Source organism: Idiotropiscis lumnitzeri, chromosome 19 (genome assembly GCF_059441095.1).
Source record: "Idiotropiscis lumnitzeri isolate Australia: NSW breed Sydney's pygmy pipehorse chromosome 19, RoL_Ilum_1.0, whole genome shotgun sequence".
NCBI classification, from domain to species: domain Eukaryota; kingdom Metazoa; phylum Chordata; class Actinopteri; order Syngnathiformes; family Syngnathidae; genus Idiotropiscis; species Idiotropiscis lumnitzeri.
In genome coordinates, this window is record NC_142409.1 from 10,441,630 (window position 1) to 10,460,527 (window position 18,898).

General features: G+C 44.5%; 3 protein-coding genes and 1 long non-coding RNA gene across 5 annotated transcripts in view; 1 reads left to right on the forward strand and 3 right to left on the reverse strand.

Annotated features, from left to right (window-relative positions):
* Nucleotides 1-190: 190 nt before the first annotated feature.
* Nucleotides 191-2,756, reverse strand: tagln3b (transgelin 3b). Its single transcript, XM_088283035.1, has 5 exons — nt 2,578-2,756; nt 1,531-1,748; nt 1,104-1,278; nt 930-1,032; nt 191-861 (listed from the first exon to the last, which is right to left on the reverse strand). The coding sequence occupies exons 2-5, from the start codon at nt 1,708-1,710 to the stop codon at nt 720-722; spliced, it is 600 nt and encodes a 199-aa protein (XP_088139161.1). The 5' UTR covers nt 1,711-1,748; nt 2,578-2,756; the 3' UTR covers nt 191-719.
* A 1,718-nt stretch (nt 2,757-4,474) lies between these two features.
* Nucleotides 4,475-6,756, reverse strand: abhd10b (abhydrolase domain containing 10, depalmitoylase b). Its single transcript, XM_088283144.1, has 5 exons — nt 6,600-6,756; nt 6,059-6,245; nt 5,610-5,721; nt 5,169-5,306; nt 4,475-5,088 (listed from the first exon to the last, which is right to left on the reverse strand). Exons 1-5 carry the CDS (start codon nt 6,691-6,693, stop codon nt 4,747-4,749), a joined length of 873 nt encoding a protein of 290 aa, XP_088139270.1. The 5' UTR covers nt 6,694-6,756; the 3' UTR covers nt 4,475-4,746.
* A 915-nt stretch (nt 6,757-7,671) lies between these two features.
* Nucleotides 7,672-12,989, forward strand: ythdf3 (YTH N6-methyladenosine RNA binding protein F3). Of its 2 annotated transcripts, none has more exons than XM_088283386.1 (5): nt 7,672-8,128; nt 8,776-8,800; nt 8,949-9,028; nt 9,173-10,813; nt 12,257-12,989. In XM_088283386.1, exons 1-5 carry the CDS (start codon nt 8,099-8,101, stop codon nt 12,278-12,280), a joined length of 1,800 nt encoding a protein of 599 aa, XP_088139512.1. In that variant the 5' UTR covers nt 7,672-8,098; the 3' UTR covers nt 12,281-12,989. The 2 variants fall into 2 exon arrangements, with proteins under 2 accessions (XP_088139512.1, XP_088139513.1); XM_088283387.1 differs by having other exon boundaries at nt 7,676-8,128; nt 9,176-10,813; nt 12,257-12,981.
* A 759-nt stretch (nt 12,990-13,748) lies between these two features.
* LOC148318476 (uncharacterized) overlaps nt 13,749-18,898 on the reverse strand; it is an 86,829-nt gene continuing 81,679 nt past the window's right edge. Inside the window, exon 4 of the long non-coding RNA XR_015839952.1 lies at nt 13,749-13,888. This is a non-coding gene — a long non-coding RNA (uncharacterized LOC148318476). The remainder of the gene's footprint in view (nt 13,889-18,898) is intronic.

Here is an 18,898-nt window from a genome sequence, read left to right on the forward strand (position 1 = left end):
CAAGTGTGGCATGTCACGTTATGCCTGAAACTCAGTAAAATCAATTTCTTTTAAAATATTGTTTTATAAAATTAAAAATAGAAAATCAACACTGTAATTTATATTCATTTTTAAAGTTTTTTTTTAAAAGCAGGAAGAAAAGAAAAAAGCAGCCGTCAGGTCACGATTTATACACAAACACACTAAAATATTAGGTTCAAGTGTTTTATTTGTTCCTTTTCTCCAGTAAGCCTCCAGATCGAAATATATACTGGGAAAAGAAATACCATAAACATGATCAAAACAAACAAACAAAAAAAGTGCACATTTTGAGGCAAGTGTAGCAGGACCTGGACCTGGGTGGTCGAGTTCTGTAAACCAGGCACGACGTGAGGCTGACTGAGCACACGATCACATAATTGTCAAACAATCACCCGTGGTAAATGTCATTCAAGATGCATGCCTCTTTCACAGTCGCGGCAAACACTGACGGCTTGTTTGACATTTTAATCATATGTCGGGGCGGGGGGGGGTGAATTGAGGACTTGGAGTTGCACATAAAGTCATAAAGTGGAAGTGACAGCAGCACAGCAAAGCGGAAGACACGAAGAGGAGAAGACATCGTGGTTGAAAGCAGCAGTTTCAGGGAGGTTGGGTTAGCAGAAGGCAGAATACGCTACGTTGCTCAGTGTTAGTAAGAAACAAGTAGAAGGTAAAAGGAAATAAGGCTAGCTCGTCTTCTACATGATCTGACGGTGCATACCGTAGCCCGTCATGCCTGACTGAGACGCCCCGCGGTTGCTGCCCATCTGAAGACTGATCAGACTTTGGCCCTGGCGCAGCTGCTCCTCTGTGAACTCCCGCCGATAGCCCTGCGCTTTCCTGCGTGCAGACAGTGATGGGGAGTAAAGGGTGCTGACATGGGAGGAGGAAGATGGGAGGTTCTTTACCTGTGGAACCAGTCTGGGTCGCCTTTGTAGAGGCCGTCGTCGTTGGTGACGGCCACGCTGCCCAATGCCATGAGAGTCCGTTGCACCGCAGCCATGTCCTTGCCTGCAATTGGCGATGTGACAAGTTAACCTGCTGCAAAAAATATATTTTTTTTGGTTTTTGTTTTAACTTACCTTCCCAGAGGTCTACTGTTTGGAAAATATCAGTTTTGGTGACCCCATAGGCCTCAGCCGCCTGCAGGAACTGAGAGATTTTCTCCATTTGCTTGAAGGCCATCTGGGACTCGGAGATCTTTTTGATCGGCTCCTTTCCTTTAGGATAAAGGCTGTTGATGAGTCGACACAGCACCTGGAAAGCACAGGGATGTTGGGAAAAAAAAATTTAAAAAAGGAAAGAAAAAAAAAAAACCCCAAAAAACGGGGGGGTCAGAATAAAAAAAAAAAAAAAATATCCACGAATCTACAGTGCCATTGACAGTTATAGACGTCGAAAATCCATTTTAACCAGGCTGGCAGTGAAGGAAAACTTTGCCTTTAACAGTTTTTTATTTATTTATTTTTTTAATAATTCAGATGCTCACGTCAGTGCTCGTGCACTCACCGTCCCATCAATGAGCCATTTCTGAAAGCCTTCCCTGCCCGCCGGCGGCTTCTCCACGCTGCCGGCGCACTGGGCCACAATCCAGTCGACAAGTCGCTGCTCCAGATCCGGGTCGTACTTCTGCTCGATTTTTTCTTGCACCTCTCGGCTCAGGCCGTAACTGGGGCCCCTGTTCGCCATGGTCACGCTCTCCAGACGTTTCACCCAGTGACGACGGCCTACAATCACATTTAATCGAGTTCGCAAATTAATTAAAGTCTGGTTTTGCTTAATTGTTAAGATCCACATTATCTTTGTTGATCATAAGTCGACACAAATTCTAGACCCATGCTGGAGGTAGCAAAGCAACCCCAAAATGTTAATCATTGGGCCGGGACAATTTTCCGTTTCTAAAATCTAGTGATTCCAATGCCTTTATAAGTTCTAATATCGTGTTGCCGTCAAAGCGAGCACTGTTCGCACTAATCTAAACCAATAATCACAATATTCGGGACACGTCTCAGGTGCAGTCAGGTTTGACATTACTTGACCAGAATATTGAAAGTCGGTCTCAACTGACAATGGCGACGTCATGCGAGCCATTCCTAATATTTTGACCTTTTTGTGGATCTAATTTAAGGTGACCACAACATTAGGTACACCTCTTAGTATGACGCAGCACAACCACCATAATAAACGTGTTACAAAATATAAAACTGTTGTAAATTTCCAAATGCCACGTGGATGTGCAGGTGTACCTAATGAAGTGGCCTGGAAGGACGGGTGTGGTCCATGGCAGATGTCCCATCCAGGGACACATTATTGCTATGGCGACCGTGTCAAACCTGTTTCCGGCATGCTGCAAAATAAATAAATAAATAAATAAAGGGATGCTTGCGTACCGGACAGAACGCCACATCGGGTCTATTTTTAGCACCGCGCTAAAAATTCAATGACGTCAGCCCTTCGTGGTGCACCATCAAAAGATAGCATTCATGTCGTTTTTTTTAAAGTTTAATATAGATATTAAACACTACACACACACACGCGCGCATGCAGTTGACTTACAGTTGAGATGAGCTGTTGCGTGGTCGCGTCACCTTGTCACAGCAGCGCGTCAATTCCTCGGAGGCTGCCGGAGTCCTGGAGCATCCATGAAGGGCAGCAGAAGCGTGTTGGGGCCAGGCTTGGGTGTGTGGGGCGCTCAGAGTGCGGGAGGGGGGAGGACACGCCTTTTTATATATACGAGGGAGGGAGACGAGGAAGGGAGGGGGGAGGGGGGAGGGGGGGCGGCGGCAGCGGTCACTGCAGTCCGTGTGAGCAACTGGAAGCCTGACTATTGATGCGTTTATTGATTGTTTCATCCCTATTGTGCACTTTGTCCCAGGCGGAAACACGAATGGACACTTCTTTGGATACACCTACAAAATGTAATCTAAGGCAATATGACGTAAACAAGAGCACAAATACCAGATTTGTCGTCATTGCAAAGGAGAGGTATGTATTTTGCCCCTCAATTTAAATCAGTTCGTCAGCATGTCCGCTTCCGCACAAAAACTGGTCGTGTTTTACAGAGAATAAAGAATACATGTATATTGTCTTTATTACATGCGTCACGGCACTGTTTGTGTTCAATCTTTTCCTTAAAGGATATTAGCGCTACAGCATAGAAGCCAATTTGCATTCGGCGAGCGGTCTCAAGCGAACTCGTACCTCGAGAAATCGGAACTCAAGTCAAACTCAGGTGAACGCAGGTAAGTGCAGCTTTGCTTACCTTTTAGGCTTTGACAAGATAGTGGGGCATCACAGCCGGAGAGGACGTGGGTAGCTCGAAAGTGGCTCTGGATCTTCGCCCAGCTTAGCTGGTCGTGTCATGGGTGCAGAAACTTGGTTATGTAAATTACAACCACTGTTATGTAACAGTGGGGTAGAAATTCTGACATGCGCAATTTTTTTTTATCTAGTATATTAAACAGATTTTTTTACGAAGAGACTTTTTGTTTTGAAGTTAATTATAATGTACAATTTACTCCTTTCAATTTGCAATATTCCCCAGAATCGCCGAGTCTAATTCTATAAACGAGACCTAAAATAGATGAGCAATAAAATGCACAACTGTGACCAACATGCGGCTTTCATTTAGGTGTTCCTCTTTTTGGCCTGATGCTTTCTCTCAGGGTTCTGCGTTTGGGTTCAGGGGAGACCATTCCGTTGCTCCGGCCTCATATATAAGGTCCAATTTCAAGACCATGCGCTTTCGAGCATCTTCGATGGATGTTCTCGCCCATGCGTGACGACACAACAACGACGACAGACAGAGCAAGACAAAAGGTCGCAGCCCTCCGTGAGAAGTGACTCGCGCCGCCCCATTGAGCACAATCCAGCGAGGGGACAATTTGGTGTTAATGATCAACAGCCCAGCTGAGCCATGCTGAGGTAAAAAAAAAAAAAAATGTCACGCCAGACAAGGGCAAAGTATGGCCCGTCGGCTGCATACAGCCCACCCGGCATACATTTCACCTGATCATTCTCATTTCATATCAGTTGGTTTCGAGCGTTTTTACACCATAAATGGAACACGGGTTCGGTTTCCCCGAAACCACAAAAAATATATCACAACGATATAATAACATTTTATTTACAACTAACTACCAAACACACGGTGAGTAACTTGGACTCACTGCATGGCTTAAATTGACAGATAAAAAACAAAAAAAAACAGCCGGCTTTTGCTACTTGATTCATATTCCACAAATGCAATATGAATCAGAATGCCGCGTTTGGACTAGTGGGGCTACGTAGAACATTTTTTACTTAAGTTCCCCCCTTAAAGACACAAATTTTAAAATGTGACCTTGCCCTTCTGTTCGTTTTAGTTCGATGCCCGCCCCGGCACGAAAACCCTCGACGGCGTACCTGTTAAGCTGATAACGTGCATCGCATTGGAGTCAAGGATACAAAGAGCTGCACCGACAGTGTGCAGAGGTTTTATTGGGCCCACAAGGGTGAAGTGTCATTTTTAAAAAAAGGCACAGGATCTCTATAGACTTGTGACGTTCAAAAGGAAGGAAGAGGAGCAGCAGAAGAAGTGAGTGACCCGTCTAACATTCAACGCAACCTAATTTGCAACGGAAATACAAAGAGAGGACAAAAGGTCTTTTTTTTTTTTGGTAGTAAACAGTTTTTCGACGCTAAGCCCCTCCCCCCAGACCACGCCGCCGCCCCGGTACCTTGTTTTCACACCATTGTGGTCAACTTGTCTATGAGGTCATCGATAGTGTAGACCATGAGCTTGATGTCGTCCTTCTCCGACATGCGGTGCTGGCCGTGGCGCCGCAGGATGACGTCAACGTCGGTGCTGAGCACGCGCTCGGCCACCTGCATGGAGACGTGCCACGGCACGTCCTCGTCCTTCAGGCCGTGGATGAGGCGCACGGGGCACGTGACCGGCAGAGGGCTGTGCAGCACGCAGTGGTTCTCGGCCTCGCGCAGGAAGTCCATGCTGAACTTGTACACGCCCTCCTCGCAGTGCTTCGTCGGTACCGTCCACTCGCCCTTCTCCTGGAACTGCATCTTTGTCTGCGCGGCACGACATTGTCTCAGACAAAGGCTTGAAAATGGTGGATAGTCGGCCAGACCGCACGTAAAAATGGTCCCACCTCCAGTGGAAGAGAGTTGAACGAGGTGACAATGTGGTCGGTGGCAGTGGAGATGCCCACCAGGGCGGCCGTCTTCTCCGGACGTGCGATGGCTGCCAGCAGCATGAGCCAGCCTCCGATACTGGAGCCCACGAGAATCTACAAGGAAATAAAAACACGGCTGAGTATATGATGTAAGAGCCTATCACCTGTACCTAATAGTGTGTCCTTGTAGTAGACGTTCCATGAAGCCTATTGCTTCAGTTTGTGGTAACACAGTGACACCTTGTGGTAAAACGCGTAATCTTGTTCTTGATTTATTATCTTTCGAATTCAAGCAAGTGCCTGTTTTTGGAATGCCACAGAAAGCAATTTCTCCCAACTGTGTTTGGGCTCTCATACACATTAAAAAAATCGGTTTTAAATGAATCCCCCTCTTTGAGGATGTAAAGCATTCATTACCTGTGGGCCTTCTGCAAACTCATCCAACATATAAAGGACATCTTTTTTCCACGTGCCAACGGTCCCCTCTGCTAGGACCCCCTCTGAGGCCCCGTGTCCGGTGTAGTCGAACCTATGCGAGCACAGAAAGCACAAATGGCAACTATGAAGGATTATAAAGATGCTTTAGCTGTGATTCCCAACCTGAAGTGGCGAAGGAAATTATCCAATTATTCACAGAATTTGTCTGACAATTATTTAGGACATATATATTTTGGTTTAGCTATCAACGCTAGTGACCTGTCGTGACAGACTGAACAATGAATTTCTCTTTAAATGACAGCAGTAAATAATAATAAACCAACAGCAGTTTGGCAGTTGCCAGCAAGCAGAGTTTCACTGAACGGGTGGGTCTAGAACTCGGCGATAAACAGGTTCACAGGATACCATTGTGATTTTTGATGGCTCACCTGAGGTACGAGTGTCCGAGTGACCTGCAGAATTCTTCCAGCGCTTCAGCTTTCTGTCCATTCATGTTGGACCCGTAGCCAGGCAGGAAGACCACCCCTGGACTTTTGCCCTTAACCATCCTATAAGCCAATTTGGGAAGATCCGGCCTAGTGGCATACTGGACTGTGGACTTGTGCCGACGGTCTCCTGGTGGACACAAGTGTTAGTTTTGCATGTTATGTAAATGTCAACATGGAAGGGAACGTGACATAATAGAAGAAAGGCAAACTCCTCAAGGAGAGAATTTCATCACTCGTGACCAGCACGTTTAAGACGTGCCCATCACAGGATGAAGGCACGTTGAACGTTAAGGACTCGCAAATCATGTCTGACTGTAATTAATTCAGTGACAAGCACAGATTATACAGAACTACAGCCCAATATTTTTGAAAACGACGCAGTCCTTCAAAGCCACACCCCCCTCGTAACGTGTAAATGTCCACCCGAGAGATAACACGCCGTGTTACAATGCCGAGTGGACAATTTAAGAACAGGACAAACCTTTCGAGTGTGTGTCGGATGAAGCGGCGGAGCTTCCGTGGCTTAAAAAGCGTGAAAGCCCTCTGCGACAAGACCTCAGGGCGACGGCTGCCATACTGGTGCGCGAGCCAGCTTCGGGGAAAGTCTCGCGAGAAATGGTCTCGTTCAAGGAAATCGCTTCTCGTTGACGCACGGCAACATAGACATCATATACACATATAGAGTGACGCCGAGTGCGGGTTGTTTTATTGCTGGGATAGGTACGCATGTACGCCATATTGAATGTGTCGGCTTTGCCCAAGAAATGACGCCGAGTGCGGGTTGTTTTATTGCTGGGATAGGCACGCTTGTACGCCATATTGAATGTGTCTGCTCTGCCCAAGAAATAACGCGAGGAAGGAAATTGTTTATTTAGTTCATTTATGTAACCTTTATCTAGTTAAGGAATTTGAAAAAATATTCCAATTGACAGTGCCGACCAGGCTGAATAAAGAATAAAGCAAAGCAAATACAAATACACATGACTAGATACAGATTTGTGATGGTTACTTATTCAGATAGTATTACATCGTAGTACACTGTGAATAAAAGGTTTAAAACAGTTGTAGAGATTATACTGGAATAAATTAAGTTTTATACTTGAGTGTGCCAGTAGTTTGGGGCAGGGAAATCGAAAAGGGTCAAAAGCAGCGTGTTTTTTGGGAATGAGGGGTTAAAACGGCCAGAAAGAAGAGTGCGGGTGGTGCATGGTGAGCTGAGAGCAAAGATGGGTCATTCTTATTTGTTCAACTACTGTTCAATTTATTTTGAAACGTTTTGGTCATAAGAAAACAAACTTTGGAAAAACTAAATGTTTGATTCTTGTTATATGTATTTTCAAAGGATGGTGATGTGTACACAAATTTTATTCACTCATTTTCATTCAGGTAATAGCGCAGTTGTTAAAAAGACGAGGCTACGCTAAAAAATACACGTGCTAGCTGAAGCAGTTAGTTCAACGACAATGGAGGGCTTGTTTTCTTAAAAAAAAGTGTTTAAATGGTTGCGGTTGTCCATTATGAGGAAAGAAGCTGAGCTTGCGACTGTCATGTGAAGTGTCAGAGTGGAACATGACTCTCAGAGCGTCACAGGCGGAAGGTCACCGAGCGGAGGAGCGGAGCGGAAGCGGGACTCGGGGAAAAAAAAGAGAAGCCAGTCCGCCATTGTGGAAGATGGCAGGGGGGATATTCCCGTAAAACGCTCGTCACGTTCCCGTTGACTCACTCCCGCGCTCCTCTCCTCTCCTCACGCTCAGTCATCCACTTCGTTCAACGCCCAATTTATTCGTCGATAAACGACGACGTTGTCGTGTGCTCCCGGGGGTTCGGCCGCCGCCGCCGCCAGAACGCTCGCGGAGGGATCGGACAGCCGGAGAACCGAGGCAGGGAGGCGGGAGGAGGGGGAGAAAGCGCGGCGGAGGAGGAGTGCACACGGGCGGACGGACAGTGTGCTGAGCAGCCATCGGCCCCGCTTCCTGGAGGATGTCTGCGACCACAGTGGACCACCAGCAGGTCGGTTTCGGCCACGCTTAGCTTCGCTTGACGGTCGGGACCCGGTGGGTTGAGGCGGGCTGGCTGGTTGGGAAAGTTTGCCGACTGCAGTTCGATCCTAGTGGGGATGCCATAATCAACAAAAAGCTGCGATATATGATAGCTGTTTAGCCGCCCGAAAACGCAAGCAGGCCGACCCGAGTTCACCGTGGAGCCGGTTGGAGCCGGTCGGCGCTGCGGCACCTTTTAACAGGATGCCTCGGCGTTTGACATCCGCTTCATAATAAGAACCAAACAGCCTGCAAGCTGCTGCAAGCCCACTGACATGTTCATCCACTAAAACACAGCTTCTTGTCTGAGCCGATGCAGTCATTACCAAGCTGTGAGCTGCAAGAGATGATCAGGCGTTCCTCGAGAAGGCATCCAATTTCACTACATAGGACAGACAATTATTTAATCCCTGCAAATGATGCATCTTTTTTCCCCTCATGGTACTATCTATGCCAGTAACGTACACTGACAAGCAGAACGATTAAATGCTCTTCCACTAGATGGCAGAGCTACATAATTGACCTGTCTATCCTCTTTATGTACCATTTTGGTTTGGTGGTGTGACGAAATGTAAAGTTATGAATATTGTGCTAATGCAATCTTTTCCACCATTCCAGAGACCTAAGGGACAGGGAAATAAAGGTAAGTAACTGTAGCGGTACATTCTGGTCCAAAAACAAACACTCATTTTCCATCTGGCGATACTACACGGTTATTACCAGAAATTAAATATTTATGCGTATTATAGTCCACCCCGCCGTGATTTAATGTTGTGTTCTTTTCCACACAGTGCAAAACGGATCAATGCATCAAAAGGACGGAGTGAACGATGATGACTTTGAGCCTTACATAAGCAGCCAGACAAATCAGGTAAAATGGGATAATTTAATAGCCTCGGCCATGCGCCGTGCACTTTCTTCAAGGAACTGGTCAGTGCATAACCTGGTGCCATTAAAAAGTGACGTCATAGTTGCAAAGTAACTTGCATTAATAGTTTGCGATGTTTTCTCCAAGCAGGGTAACAGCTACCCACCCATGTCTGATCCCTACATGCCCAGCTACTATGCGCCGTCTATTGGATTCCCGTACTCTCTCGGGGAGGCCGCCTGGTCCACGGCAGGAGACCCGCCCATGCCCTACCTGACCACCTACGGACAGATGAGCAATGGCGAGCCGCACTTCATCCCTGACGGCGTGTTCAGCCAACCGGGCGCCCTGGGCAACACGCCGCCCTTTCTGGGCCAACACGGTTTCAACTTCTTCCCTGGCAACGCCGACTTCTCCACCTGGGGCACCAGCGTGTCCCAGGGTCAGTCCACGCAGACCTCCGTCTACAGCAACAGCTACGGCTACGCCCCCAGCTCGCTGGGCCGCGCCATCGCCGACGGACAGGCCGGCTTCGGGAGCGACACGCAGCTCAGTAAGATGCCGGTGTTGAACAGCATCGAGCAGAGCATGGCGGGGCTCAAACTGGGTACGGACATGGTTGCGGCCGTCACCAAAACCGTGGGCTCGCCCTTAGCGGGCACCGCCGGGATGAGCAGCATGGCAGCCAATAACCTCCCGCCTTCCGTGAGCTCGTCGGCAGGTAAACCCGCCTCGTGGGCAGCCATCGCCAAGAAGCCGGCCAAGCCGCAACTCAAGGCTAAGCCCAAAGGCAACATGGGGATAGTGGGCGCCGCCATTCCTCCGCCGCCCATAAAGCACAACATGAACATTGGTACCTGGGATGATAAGGGTCCCCTGAACAAGCCGCCGCTAGCTCAGACGATGATGCCTACGCCGCCTCTGGTGCCGCAGCCTCTTCTCGCCCAGCCCCCGGCCTTACTGCAGAACCCTTTGCCTCATCAGCCTCAACACCAGCACCAACCCTTCCACCTCCAGTCCCTTCAGTCCCCGCAACACCCTCAGTCCCTCCCGCCCGGCCCCCTGCACCTCTCCTCCCACCCCGGCCCCCCGCACCCCCTCCATCAGCATCAACCCCAGCAGCCCGGCCCGCCGCCCAACCGCTGGGTGGCTCCCAGGAACCGAGGCGACGGCTTCGGCATGGGCGTGGGCATCCCGATGAACGCCTCGCTGTGCTCGGGCGAAGTGCACCCCGTGCTGGAGAAACTGCGCGCCCTCAACAACTACAACCCCAAAGAGTTTGAGTGGAACTTGAAAAACGGACGCGTTTTCATCATCAAGAGCTATTCGGAAGACGACATCCACCGCTCCATCAAGTATTCCATCTGGTGCAGCACAGAACACGGCAACAAGCGTCTGGACGGGGCCTACCGCTCGCTGGGCGGCAAGGGGCCCTTGTACCTGCTGTTCAGCGTCAACGGCAGCGGGCACTTCTGCGGCGTGGCCGAGATGCGCTCGCCCGTGGACTACAACGCCTACGCTGGCGTCTGGTCTCAGGACAAGTGGAAGGGCAAATTTGAGGTGAAGTGGGCCTTCATCAAGGACGTGCCCAACAACCAGCTGCGACACATCCGGCTGGAGAACAATGACAACAAGCCTGTGACCAACTCCAGGGACACTCAGGAGGTGCCCCTGGAGAAGGCCAAACAAGTGCTTAAAATTATCGCCACTTACAAGCATACCACCTCAATCTTTGATGACTTTGCACATTACGAGAAACGCCAGGAAGAAGAGGACGCTTTGAGGAAGGTAAGAGCGCCACAAAGGGCAGACCGGAAGGTCGACTGTCAAAATGCAGCCTGAGTCACATTTGGGCGAGTTTGTTCCCTACGACATTGGTTGACTTTCCATCCTTTTTGCAAAAATGCAAATTACACTACAAAATACTTGATTCATTTATTTTTTTTTTTACAGTCCCATTCAGCGTAGTCCTATATCGGAACTATTTGAGTCTGCTGCCGTTTGTTTGAATGTACGTGACTGAGTGGAGCACCTCCCCTATAACGTGCCCGTGCGCTCTCTTTTCACTGAGTCACTGTCTAAAAAAAAACAAAAATATATCAGCTGATTCACCTGCTCGGTCTGCTGCAAGTGGAAGTTCCCGACAAGTCGTGCTTAATGACAAGCAACGTGAATTTTATTTATTTATTATTTTTTTTAGAGGGGGGGAAACAAGCCTAATTTGTCGACAGCCATCTCGCGGGTGTGATGAGCACCATGAGAGGGGAAGGATACCCGAGGAGGGGGGCCTCGAAATAGCCCACATTCCCGGCATTCCCAGTTTTGAGACAAAGGCTGATGCAGGCCATGAGCTCCCTTTGAACGCCAAGCTCAGTCGCGGTAACATTCACAGTTTTCAGGCTGGATGCTGGAACGAGTCATCTAAAATATATACATGAGAAACTTTAAATTATTAAGTATGTCAGCACGTCCACGCCGCCGTTCACACAGAGCCATGATAAAAGACGGAAAATCTTGCATGGCGATCAAAATAGCCGACGTGAAAGGAGCTTCCGTCACAACAGTCCCCGCAGAAATGCACCAGTTCTGCAACGTGCACGGCGCCGTTTTATAACGTGGATCCATCTCGTCACTTGTACGAGTAGTGCAATAGTAAAAAAAAAGAGCGCGTGCTGCTGGACTCATAATAGCGACATTGAGTATATTAATAGTTGTGATGCCCAGAGGTATGAGAGTGGAGGTCAGCACACAAAAGGTTTCATTCAGTGACGGCGTCCTTTTAGACGCGTTACCGCAGCAACCGTTCAATGCTGATTTGATCCGCTGGGCCAATTTTTAAACATTATGTACAAAAAAAATAGAACATATGTTCATGGTTGTTATGAAAGTAATGAGAGTGAAAAAAATGAGTCAGTGTATTAATAATATATTCATTAGGAGATTAAAATGTCAGGTAGCGGTCAAGTGACAACGAGGCGCTCTAAAGTAGCCACACGACTTTAAAATCTGGCTGTCAAGTCCAAAAAATAAAAATAAAAAAATAAATAAAAAATTCTCCCACCCACCTAAATGTTTTGTTCCGCCTTTCTCTGCATGACGTGCGCTCACGTCGGACGATGAGGCGCTCCAAAGTGGCCAGCGAATCAAAACAAGCCCGCAGCCGTTTGTGTTCCTTGTTGTATCGACACCTTCCAATGATGTCTTCTCTCTCTCTTTCTCTCTCGTTGGCAGGAACGCAGTCGAAATAAACCGTAACCTTCAAGCAAACAAGACGTGCGACACTAATATCGTAGGACCCTAAAAAAAACAACAACGACAACAAAAGTTGCGGAACGACGAGGAGGAGGACGACAAACATTTCATGGCAACACTCAACGTGTGTGGACTTGGATTTCAGAGTCAACCTGCTTTGGAAGCACTTTCATCCCCTCGCTCTTTTTAACTTTGTTTGCAACTAACTGACTAATCAGCGTAGTCGCCATCTTCTTATTTGTAATCATTTTAGTCTCTCTTTGTTTGGAATCAGAATTCAGGTGAGTTAATTGGGGAAACACAATCACGCCAATCAGAGGATGAATTAACCGGCATACCAAAAGAATGCGACGACGGGCTCATTTTTTTTGTTTTCTTCTTCTCTTGTGATTCTTAAGTGCTTTCTATCTGAGGAGAATGTGGCCGACTCACTAGCGACAATAAAGAAACGAGCCGTGTTTAGCGAAAAAAAAAAAAACTTGTTTGTCTTCATTTGGAGCAAGTTGAATGAGTTGCCGACGATGCTCCAGCCGAGGGTTATAAAACGTCACCTTGATTACTTCCGCTGGGATGAACAAGAAATTTGTTTTCTTTAGTCAAATTGGAAGCCGCTAAAGACGACGACAAGCGACAGCTGCTGCTATTATCCGCCTCAGCTACTTAAGCTTTTATGAATCATTTTTAATGAGTGGAAATGGTGTTAGCGCAATTCAAACGTATCATAATGACAAAAAATGTTTTTTTAAAGTCATCAATTTAATGTCAAATCGAAAGACCATTGTGCTACAAAACTGTAAAATGGGTTTTAATAAAGAACATTGTTGTGCTCGAAAATTACGTTTTATTCGTCAAAAGCAGCGTTAAGTCACACGATTATTTAATTTTTTTTTTACAAAGGCGTTTTGTTCCTAATAATAATTGCATCCAATAGAAAAATCGCATTTACACGTATAGGACTTTTTAATTCTAGTTTTTAGATGTATGTACGTTTGTATAAAGTATATACATTCAGTGTATAATTAAAAAAAATATTTTATGACAAGTGATCCATAATTTTGTCATTCTTAGAAATGTAATTACAAACATTCCATTTTTCATTTTTATAATATTCAATTTAAAAAAATGACAAAGCATTTCACCCAACAAAGCCCAATGTGTCCACTAGAGGGCGCCATTAGTCAGCTATTCAAATCTTCCATCCAATTGCCACCGCGGTCAAACAAAAAAGCCTCTCCAATAAACAGCAAGGCCCTCTCCATCTCCTCGAGCCCTCTAACTCCTCCAGAACCAATTAAAGCAGGACGAGAAGCACTTGTTGTGCCTCCACAGCTTTTTTTTTCCCTTTTTCCCTTTAATACGCCAGTTTCACTAATGCCAGCTCGCCAAAGCTGTGCAGCGAGGAGTGAGAAAATGTCCCATTATGTGTGTCTGGGGAGGCGAAACAAGAGCTGTAATTATAAGACTGCAGGCTTTTGGATTGGCAACTTGTTAACTTGTGCATCGGGTTAGGGAGGGGGGGGTAGAAATAACACTCTTGCCGCTTTTCCTTTGTGAACACAACAGGCACACTTGAGCGAAGGAACTTGCTGGTTCATTCGTCCAACAGTCACGCTGAGATGTGGAAAAGAAGAAAATTAATTAGGGACATTTAGTGTGATGTGGCTTCAATTATGTGAATCAAACAGGAAAAGACAGCCAAGGAATGGTAACCTTGAAGCATTTTTGGGCCATTGCAAAACGTATTTGCAAAAATAATTGCAAATTTGAGCTATTAGTCAACATGGCTTGTTGATGGCAGATTTGGTTTTACTTTCTTACATAAGCAAAAACAACCCAAACTGACATTTAATATCCAGAAAGCCCTCCTCAAGAGCTTTAATATGAAGTATAACTCAATCTGATTTGTTGACGACTATTATGTATTAAATTTGTTTTTTGGGGTGATTGCGTCAGCATACAAGCAGAGGATGACAAAATATCGACACAGCTGAAAAGCCTGCATCAAATCTTTTAATTTGAGGTATTACTCAATATGGCTTGTTGAACATTGATTTTTTGACCTTATTCAAAAAAAAAAAAAAAAAGCTTGTCGGTCATATCATCACACAAGCACTTATTAGCCAAATAATTACCGGTACACGACTATTTTGAGGCATGACAAAATAAAGTTTGCTGATTACTGATTTTCATAAAACTATTGTTGTCCATTTAGATTTCAATTCTGAACTCGTCCCATTTTAAAACAATTGACTTCATGTTAGGGATGGGGGAAATCACAAACTCCAGAGTTTCTACTTATTGGAAAAAGGTGAGTCACAGCAATAATAATAATAATCGTCAAAAATGGGACAAGGTTAACGATAATGATTTGGCACTTCCTACGGTTTCAAGGCGCCCAATTAAGAAGTAAAACCAGACAAAATAATCAGCGGGCTTTTTAGTTTGCACTCCGGGGGAAAAAGGAAGGAGAGAGAAAAAAAAAAAGTGGGCTTTTGATTGACAGCTCACTGCCATTTGTGAGGCTGTCTGTTGCCATGGTTACCTCATGACTAGCACACAGAAAAGCCGCGCAGATATTTCACTCTGCCACGCGCGCAGACTAGAAAGATAATTTGTCAGCTAATATTTGCGTCAAATCTGTCAAAGCAAAGCGTTGGATGATGGCTTTCTTTACGCAAAAAAACTGCTTTCTTTTACGCGGCTAATTTGCAACGGTGCATGCCGCAACATTTCAGCGACATTGTAAAGCGCTCACAAGCGGTGTTAAGGTTTAGCGATGCCGTAAAAATGCTTTTACGTGCGTCTCTTCACGGTTTCATTGCGAATAACTTTTTTCTTTCCTAAAAAATATGGATGACATACACGCCTCAAAATGAAAGAAAAATCACAAGATGGTCATTTCAACTTTCATGTTTTTTACAAGGATGTAACATAAAAAAAAAAGAGCCACAGCAACACTCCACCAATATGGCCGCCATAAATAAACTGAGCGGCGATCCACCGAAAAAAAATCCCACGGCAAGCAAAACTGTACGTATCCCCCCCCCCAAAAAGAATCCCGCACTCCACAAAGATGGCCGCCGTGTATTAACGCGCTCCACAAAGATGGCCGACATACAAGACATGCTGACGTCATTTCAAAGCAGTTCTGCTAGTTTATCACTTTTATCTTGCTTTCGCCATTTCTTTCAACCACACACACACGCACAAACACACACACAGACACACACTTTTTGGCATTTTGCTCTGAATAGCAGCGCGGGTGACCTTCTGCGTCAATCGCTGGCCTTTTTCTCCAGCAAACTTCACACTGCGCTCACGTGGAATAAAACAGTGTATTGATTTTCTTTATCCGTTTTTTTTTCTATAGCGTCTGCAGCCACGCAATCTATAAGCGCTGAACCTGCGCAAGCGCTTTTAGCGTTGACCCCGGCGAAATGCTTCGACTGCAACATAGTGTCTGTTGAAGGCATTGTGTGTTGGCGTTAAGACGTGTTCAAGGCCTCCTGGTGGGAAATGTTTCCTGGCAACCAAGACGTGAAATCAAAGTCATACATGGACATGGAGCATATATACGGCCCGGCCCGTTCTTATGAAGAGGTCAGAAATATTAGCTGAATTCATTCATGAGAATTTCCTGAAATTATTGTTAGTTGTTGTAATAATGAAATAAAGGTAAATGTACAATTATATATATTTATTTTATAAAATCATACTTTAAAAATAAAAAAATACTAAAAATTAAATAGCAGAAGTAAAAATATGAAATTAGCATTCGCTAAATATTTATTTAGTATAATAATTAAAATAGTTATACAAATAACACAAAAATACATTATTATTATGAGAATTAGAAGAAAAATTCAAAGCGATATATATAAAAATTAGAATAGAATTATAATTGAATAAATGAATCAATAGAAAATACAAAATTTTAAATCTTATGTTAAAATAAAACCATATAAAATAAACAAAATATTTACATTAAAATGTGAAATAAATAACTATAAATAAACTGATCAAAAAAGGTAACAGCCCACTGAAAATTAGAGAATTAATAGTAAAGGAAAAACACAAAGAAAATATAAAAATAATAGTAAGTGTAATAAATAAAAAAATACTCATTAAATGTATAACACAATAGAAAAATTCCCAAAAAATCAGGAAACAAGATTGAAACTACTAAACATAAATAAAAAAAATCCATACGGAATTAACATACTAATAGTAATATTTATATTAAAAATAGGTGGTATCGCAATTAAACATGCTATATATTATTTCAAACCAGTCAGTTGTCCCCATATTACGTTCTAGCAAGTGACCACTAGATGGCGATAATGTTCCAAATGTGCCAGGCAGTTCTTGTCCTGCCACTTTTTCAGACGTCCTACCTTAAACAGTTGTTCAATTTTCTACATGATACACAAATATATTTTTTTAGCTAATTTGCTATTTCACCCATCCATAATCACACAATCACTTTTTTTTTTATTTAGTGTGCATTTCCGCACACATGACACACATGCCAAAAACTGCCACTGCTGAGACAACACACACTTGCCTTCCTTGGCATGCACAACTGCTGGGGGGGGGGGACACGGCTGTCTTAAGTCAGCAAATGGACAGGTCTTTCTTTTGTAGCAGTGCTATTGATCTCTGCACTCCTCTTCCTCTTCCTCCTCCTCCACCCACGCGCGCACGCACACACGCACGCTCCCCCATGCTTGCTATTCTTCATGTGCACTGTATACATACATAGCTCAGGATTCAGTGCACAGATCGCCTTCATGCGCCCAACGCCTCGTTTTCTGGCTTTATGCTTAGGGAAATAACACCCCCCCCCCCCCCCCACACACACACACCCATATGTCAAAAATAATAATTGGGTGTGACAAAAGGCCACTGACAGCTTTTTAAAAAAAGGGTCCCGAGCTTAATACCATCAAATTAACTCTACTGTTGATACAAATAAATAACGTTAAAATAGTATTTTTTAAATTTTAATATGAATCATATTGTAGTGTGGCTTCAATTAATCACATGCTCTTTGAATTTTTTCCTTGCGTTTAAGATATTTGTGTTGTTGAATGAAAAACAAAGTTTCACATTTTTGGAAAATGCCATTATCTTAAAAAATACATATTTGACATATTTGATTTTTTTTATCATCTGTAGTCTTTATTTATAATGAAGCACATTAAAGTCACGTGATTTTTTTTCAAACTGACATTTTTTTATTCAAATTCGAATATTTAAAAAAATATATGTTTATTTATTAAATAACGTATTTACAGCTTTCATGTTAATCAAGAGTAAAAAAATTATTAATTAAAATTCGTATCCCAACCTCTACAAACACAAGCAGATTGATATTATCAAAAGGGAGCTCTGTGTGTTTGTGTGTTGACTCTCGCATGAAGCTCACCTCCAGTCATGCCATCAAGGTCAAGAAAAGACAAATGCTAAAGCGACGACAGCCGCTAATGAAAATGTCCCGTTTCAACAATGTAGGCCAACAAACGAAGCTCTCATGGAACAACCGACAGCGGCCCGATAGAGCTCCTTATTAATTTTCATGCCACGTGCCACACGGCACGGCTATAATTAGCCAGGTATCTCCCGCCTGGAGAGTGGGAGGGGAGACAGGGAGACGGGAAACGGGCGATTTCCTCGTCTCACACATTGTGTGACAATTAGGGAGCTTGTGCGACAATTAGGGAGCTTGTGCGGATGTCTGTTAAAAAAAGAAAAAAAAAAAAAGTGACAAGTCATACTTGTATGAGGTTGACAAAAGTAGCAACAAATTGGTGTCAAAGAAGTATGTTGAAACAAAATTGTCTGGCAGAGAGGATCTCAGTTTAGCCTGGGTTGTAAGTGAACGGAGAGTCTCCTCATATCGTATTATATATTGTTTAATATTATTTAATATTTTTTTAAAATTTCTCCTTATTGTGAGTGAAATATTACTAAGTATTGTAAAACAGTCAATTTTTCTTCCTATAATTTATATTTTCATTGTTCTAAGCATTAAGCAACCAGAAAGATCACGAGTTAGATATTCTTTCGATTAATCGGTTGATTCATCGATTATCGGAATTTTGTTCTACCAGGCCTACATCGGCCTAAAAAAAAAAAAACACACACAATAGTCGGCCCCGAGTTTAATATTTGGATTTTTCACTCTACGCTGCACTTCTCGCCCGACGTGTGAAATTTCCCACGTCCCCTGAACACAGCATGATTCCGCGGCCCTCAAAGCGACAGCGGGGGGCCCTTAACCCACAACAGTAAACAGCCGATGGGTTCGAATCATCTTCTCACCCCTGCTGGCTAATAACAAAATAGCAAGCTATGCGGTCCTTGATGCCATGCCCGATCGGTGTCAAAAAGAAAGCTTAGTCGGAAATCATGCTGGGAATTACATCGGAAGACCTGAGGTTATCCCTTAATCAATAGCAAAAGTCCCCCGCCGTCCAGACAGCCAATCAGACGAGAGCAGACGGTAGGCAACCGCATTGTTTACACTCCTCGTCGTGGGTTATAGGCGTGTGTTGGTCTTAGGCGAGATTGCTGATTAGACTGTGTGTGTGCGTGTGTGCGTGTGTGTGCGCGTGTGAG

Excerpts from the sequence above, each read along its gene's own strand:
- tagln3b (XM_088283035.1), bottom strand. The coding sequence starts at position 1,710 with ATGGCGAACAGGGGCCCCAGTTACGGCCTGAGCCGAGAGGTGCAAGAA. Across the intron at positions 1,279-1,530 it reads AATGGCTCATTGATGGGACG|GTGCTGTGTCGACTCATCAA; the intron begins GTGAGTGCACGA and ends TGTGCTTTCCAG. Across the intron at positions 862-929 it reads GACCCAGACTGGTTCCACAG|GAAAGCGCAGGGCTATCGGC; the intron begins GTAAAGAACCTC and ends GTCTGCACGCAG.
- ythdf3 (XM_088283386.1), top strand. The coding sequence starts at position 8,099 with ATGTCTGCGACCACAGTGGACCACCAGCAG. Across the intron at positions 8,801-8,948 it reads TAAGGGACAGGGAAATAAAG|TGCAAAACGGATCAATGCAT; the intron begins GTAAGTAACTGT and ends TTTTCCACACAG. Across the intron at positions 10,814-12,256 it reads AAGAGGACGCTTTGAGGAAG|GAACGCAGTCGAAATAAACC; the intron begins GTAAGAGCGCCA and ends TCTCGTTGGCAG.
- abhd10b (XM_088283144.1), bottom strand. The coding sequence starts at position 6,693 with ATGGCAGCCGTCGCCCTGAGGTCTTGTCGCAGAGGGCTTTCACGCTTT. Across the intron at positions 6,246-6,599 it reads ATCCGACACACACTCGAAAG|GAGACCGTCGGCACAAGTCC; the intron begins GTTTGTCCTGTT and ends TGTGTCCACCAG. Across the intron at positions 5,307-5,609 it reads AGTTTGCAGAAGGCCCACAG|ATTCTCGTGGGCTCCAGTAT; the intron begins GTAATGAATGCT and ends ATTTCCTTGTAG.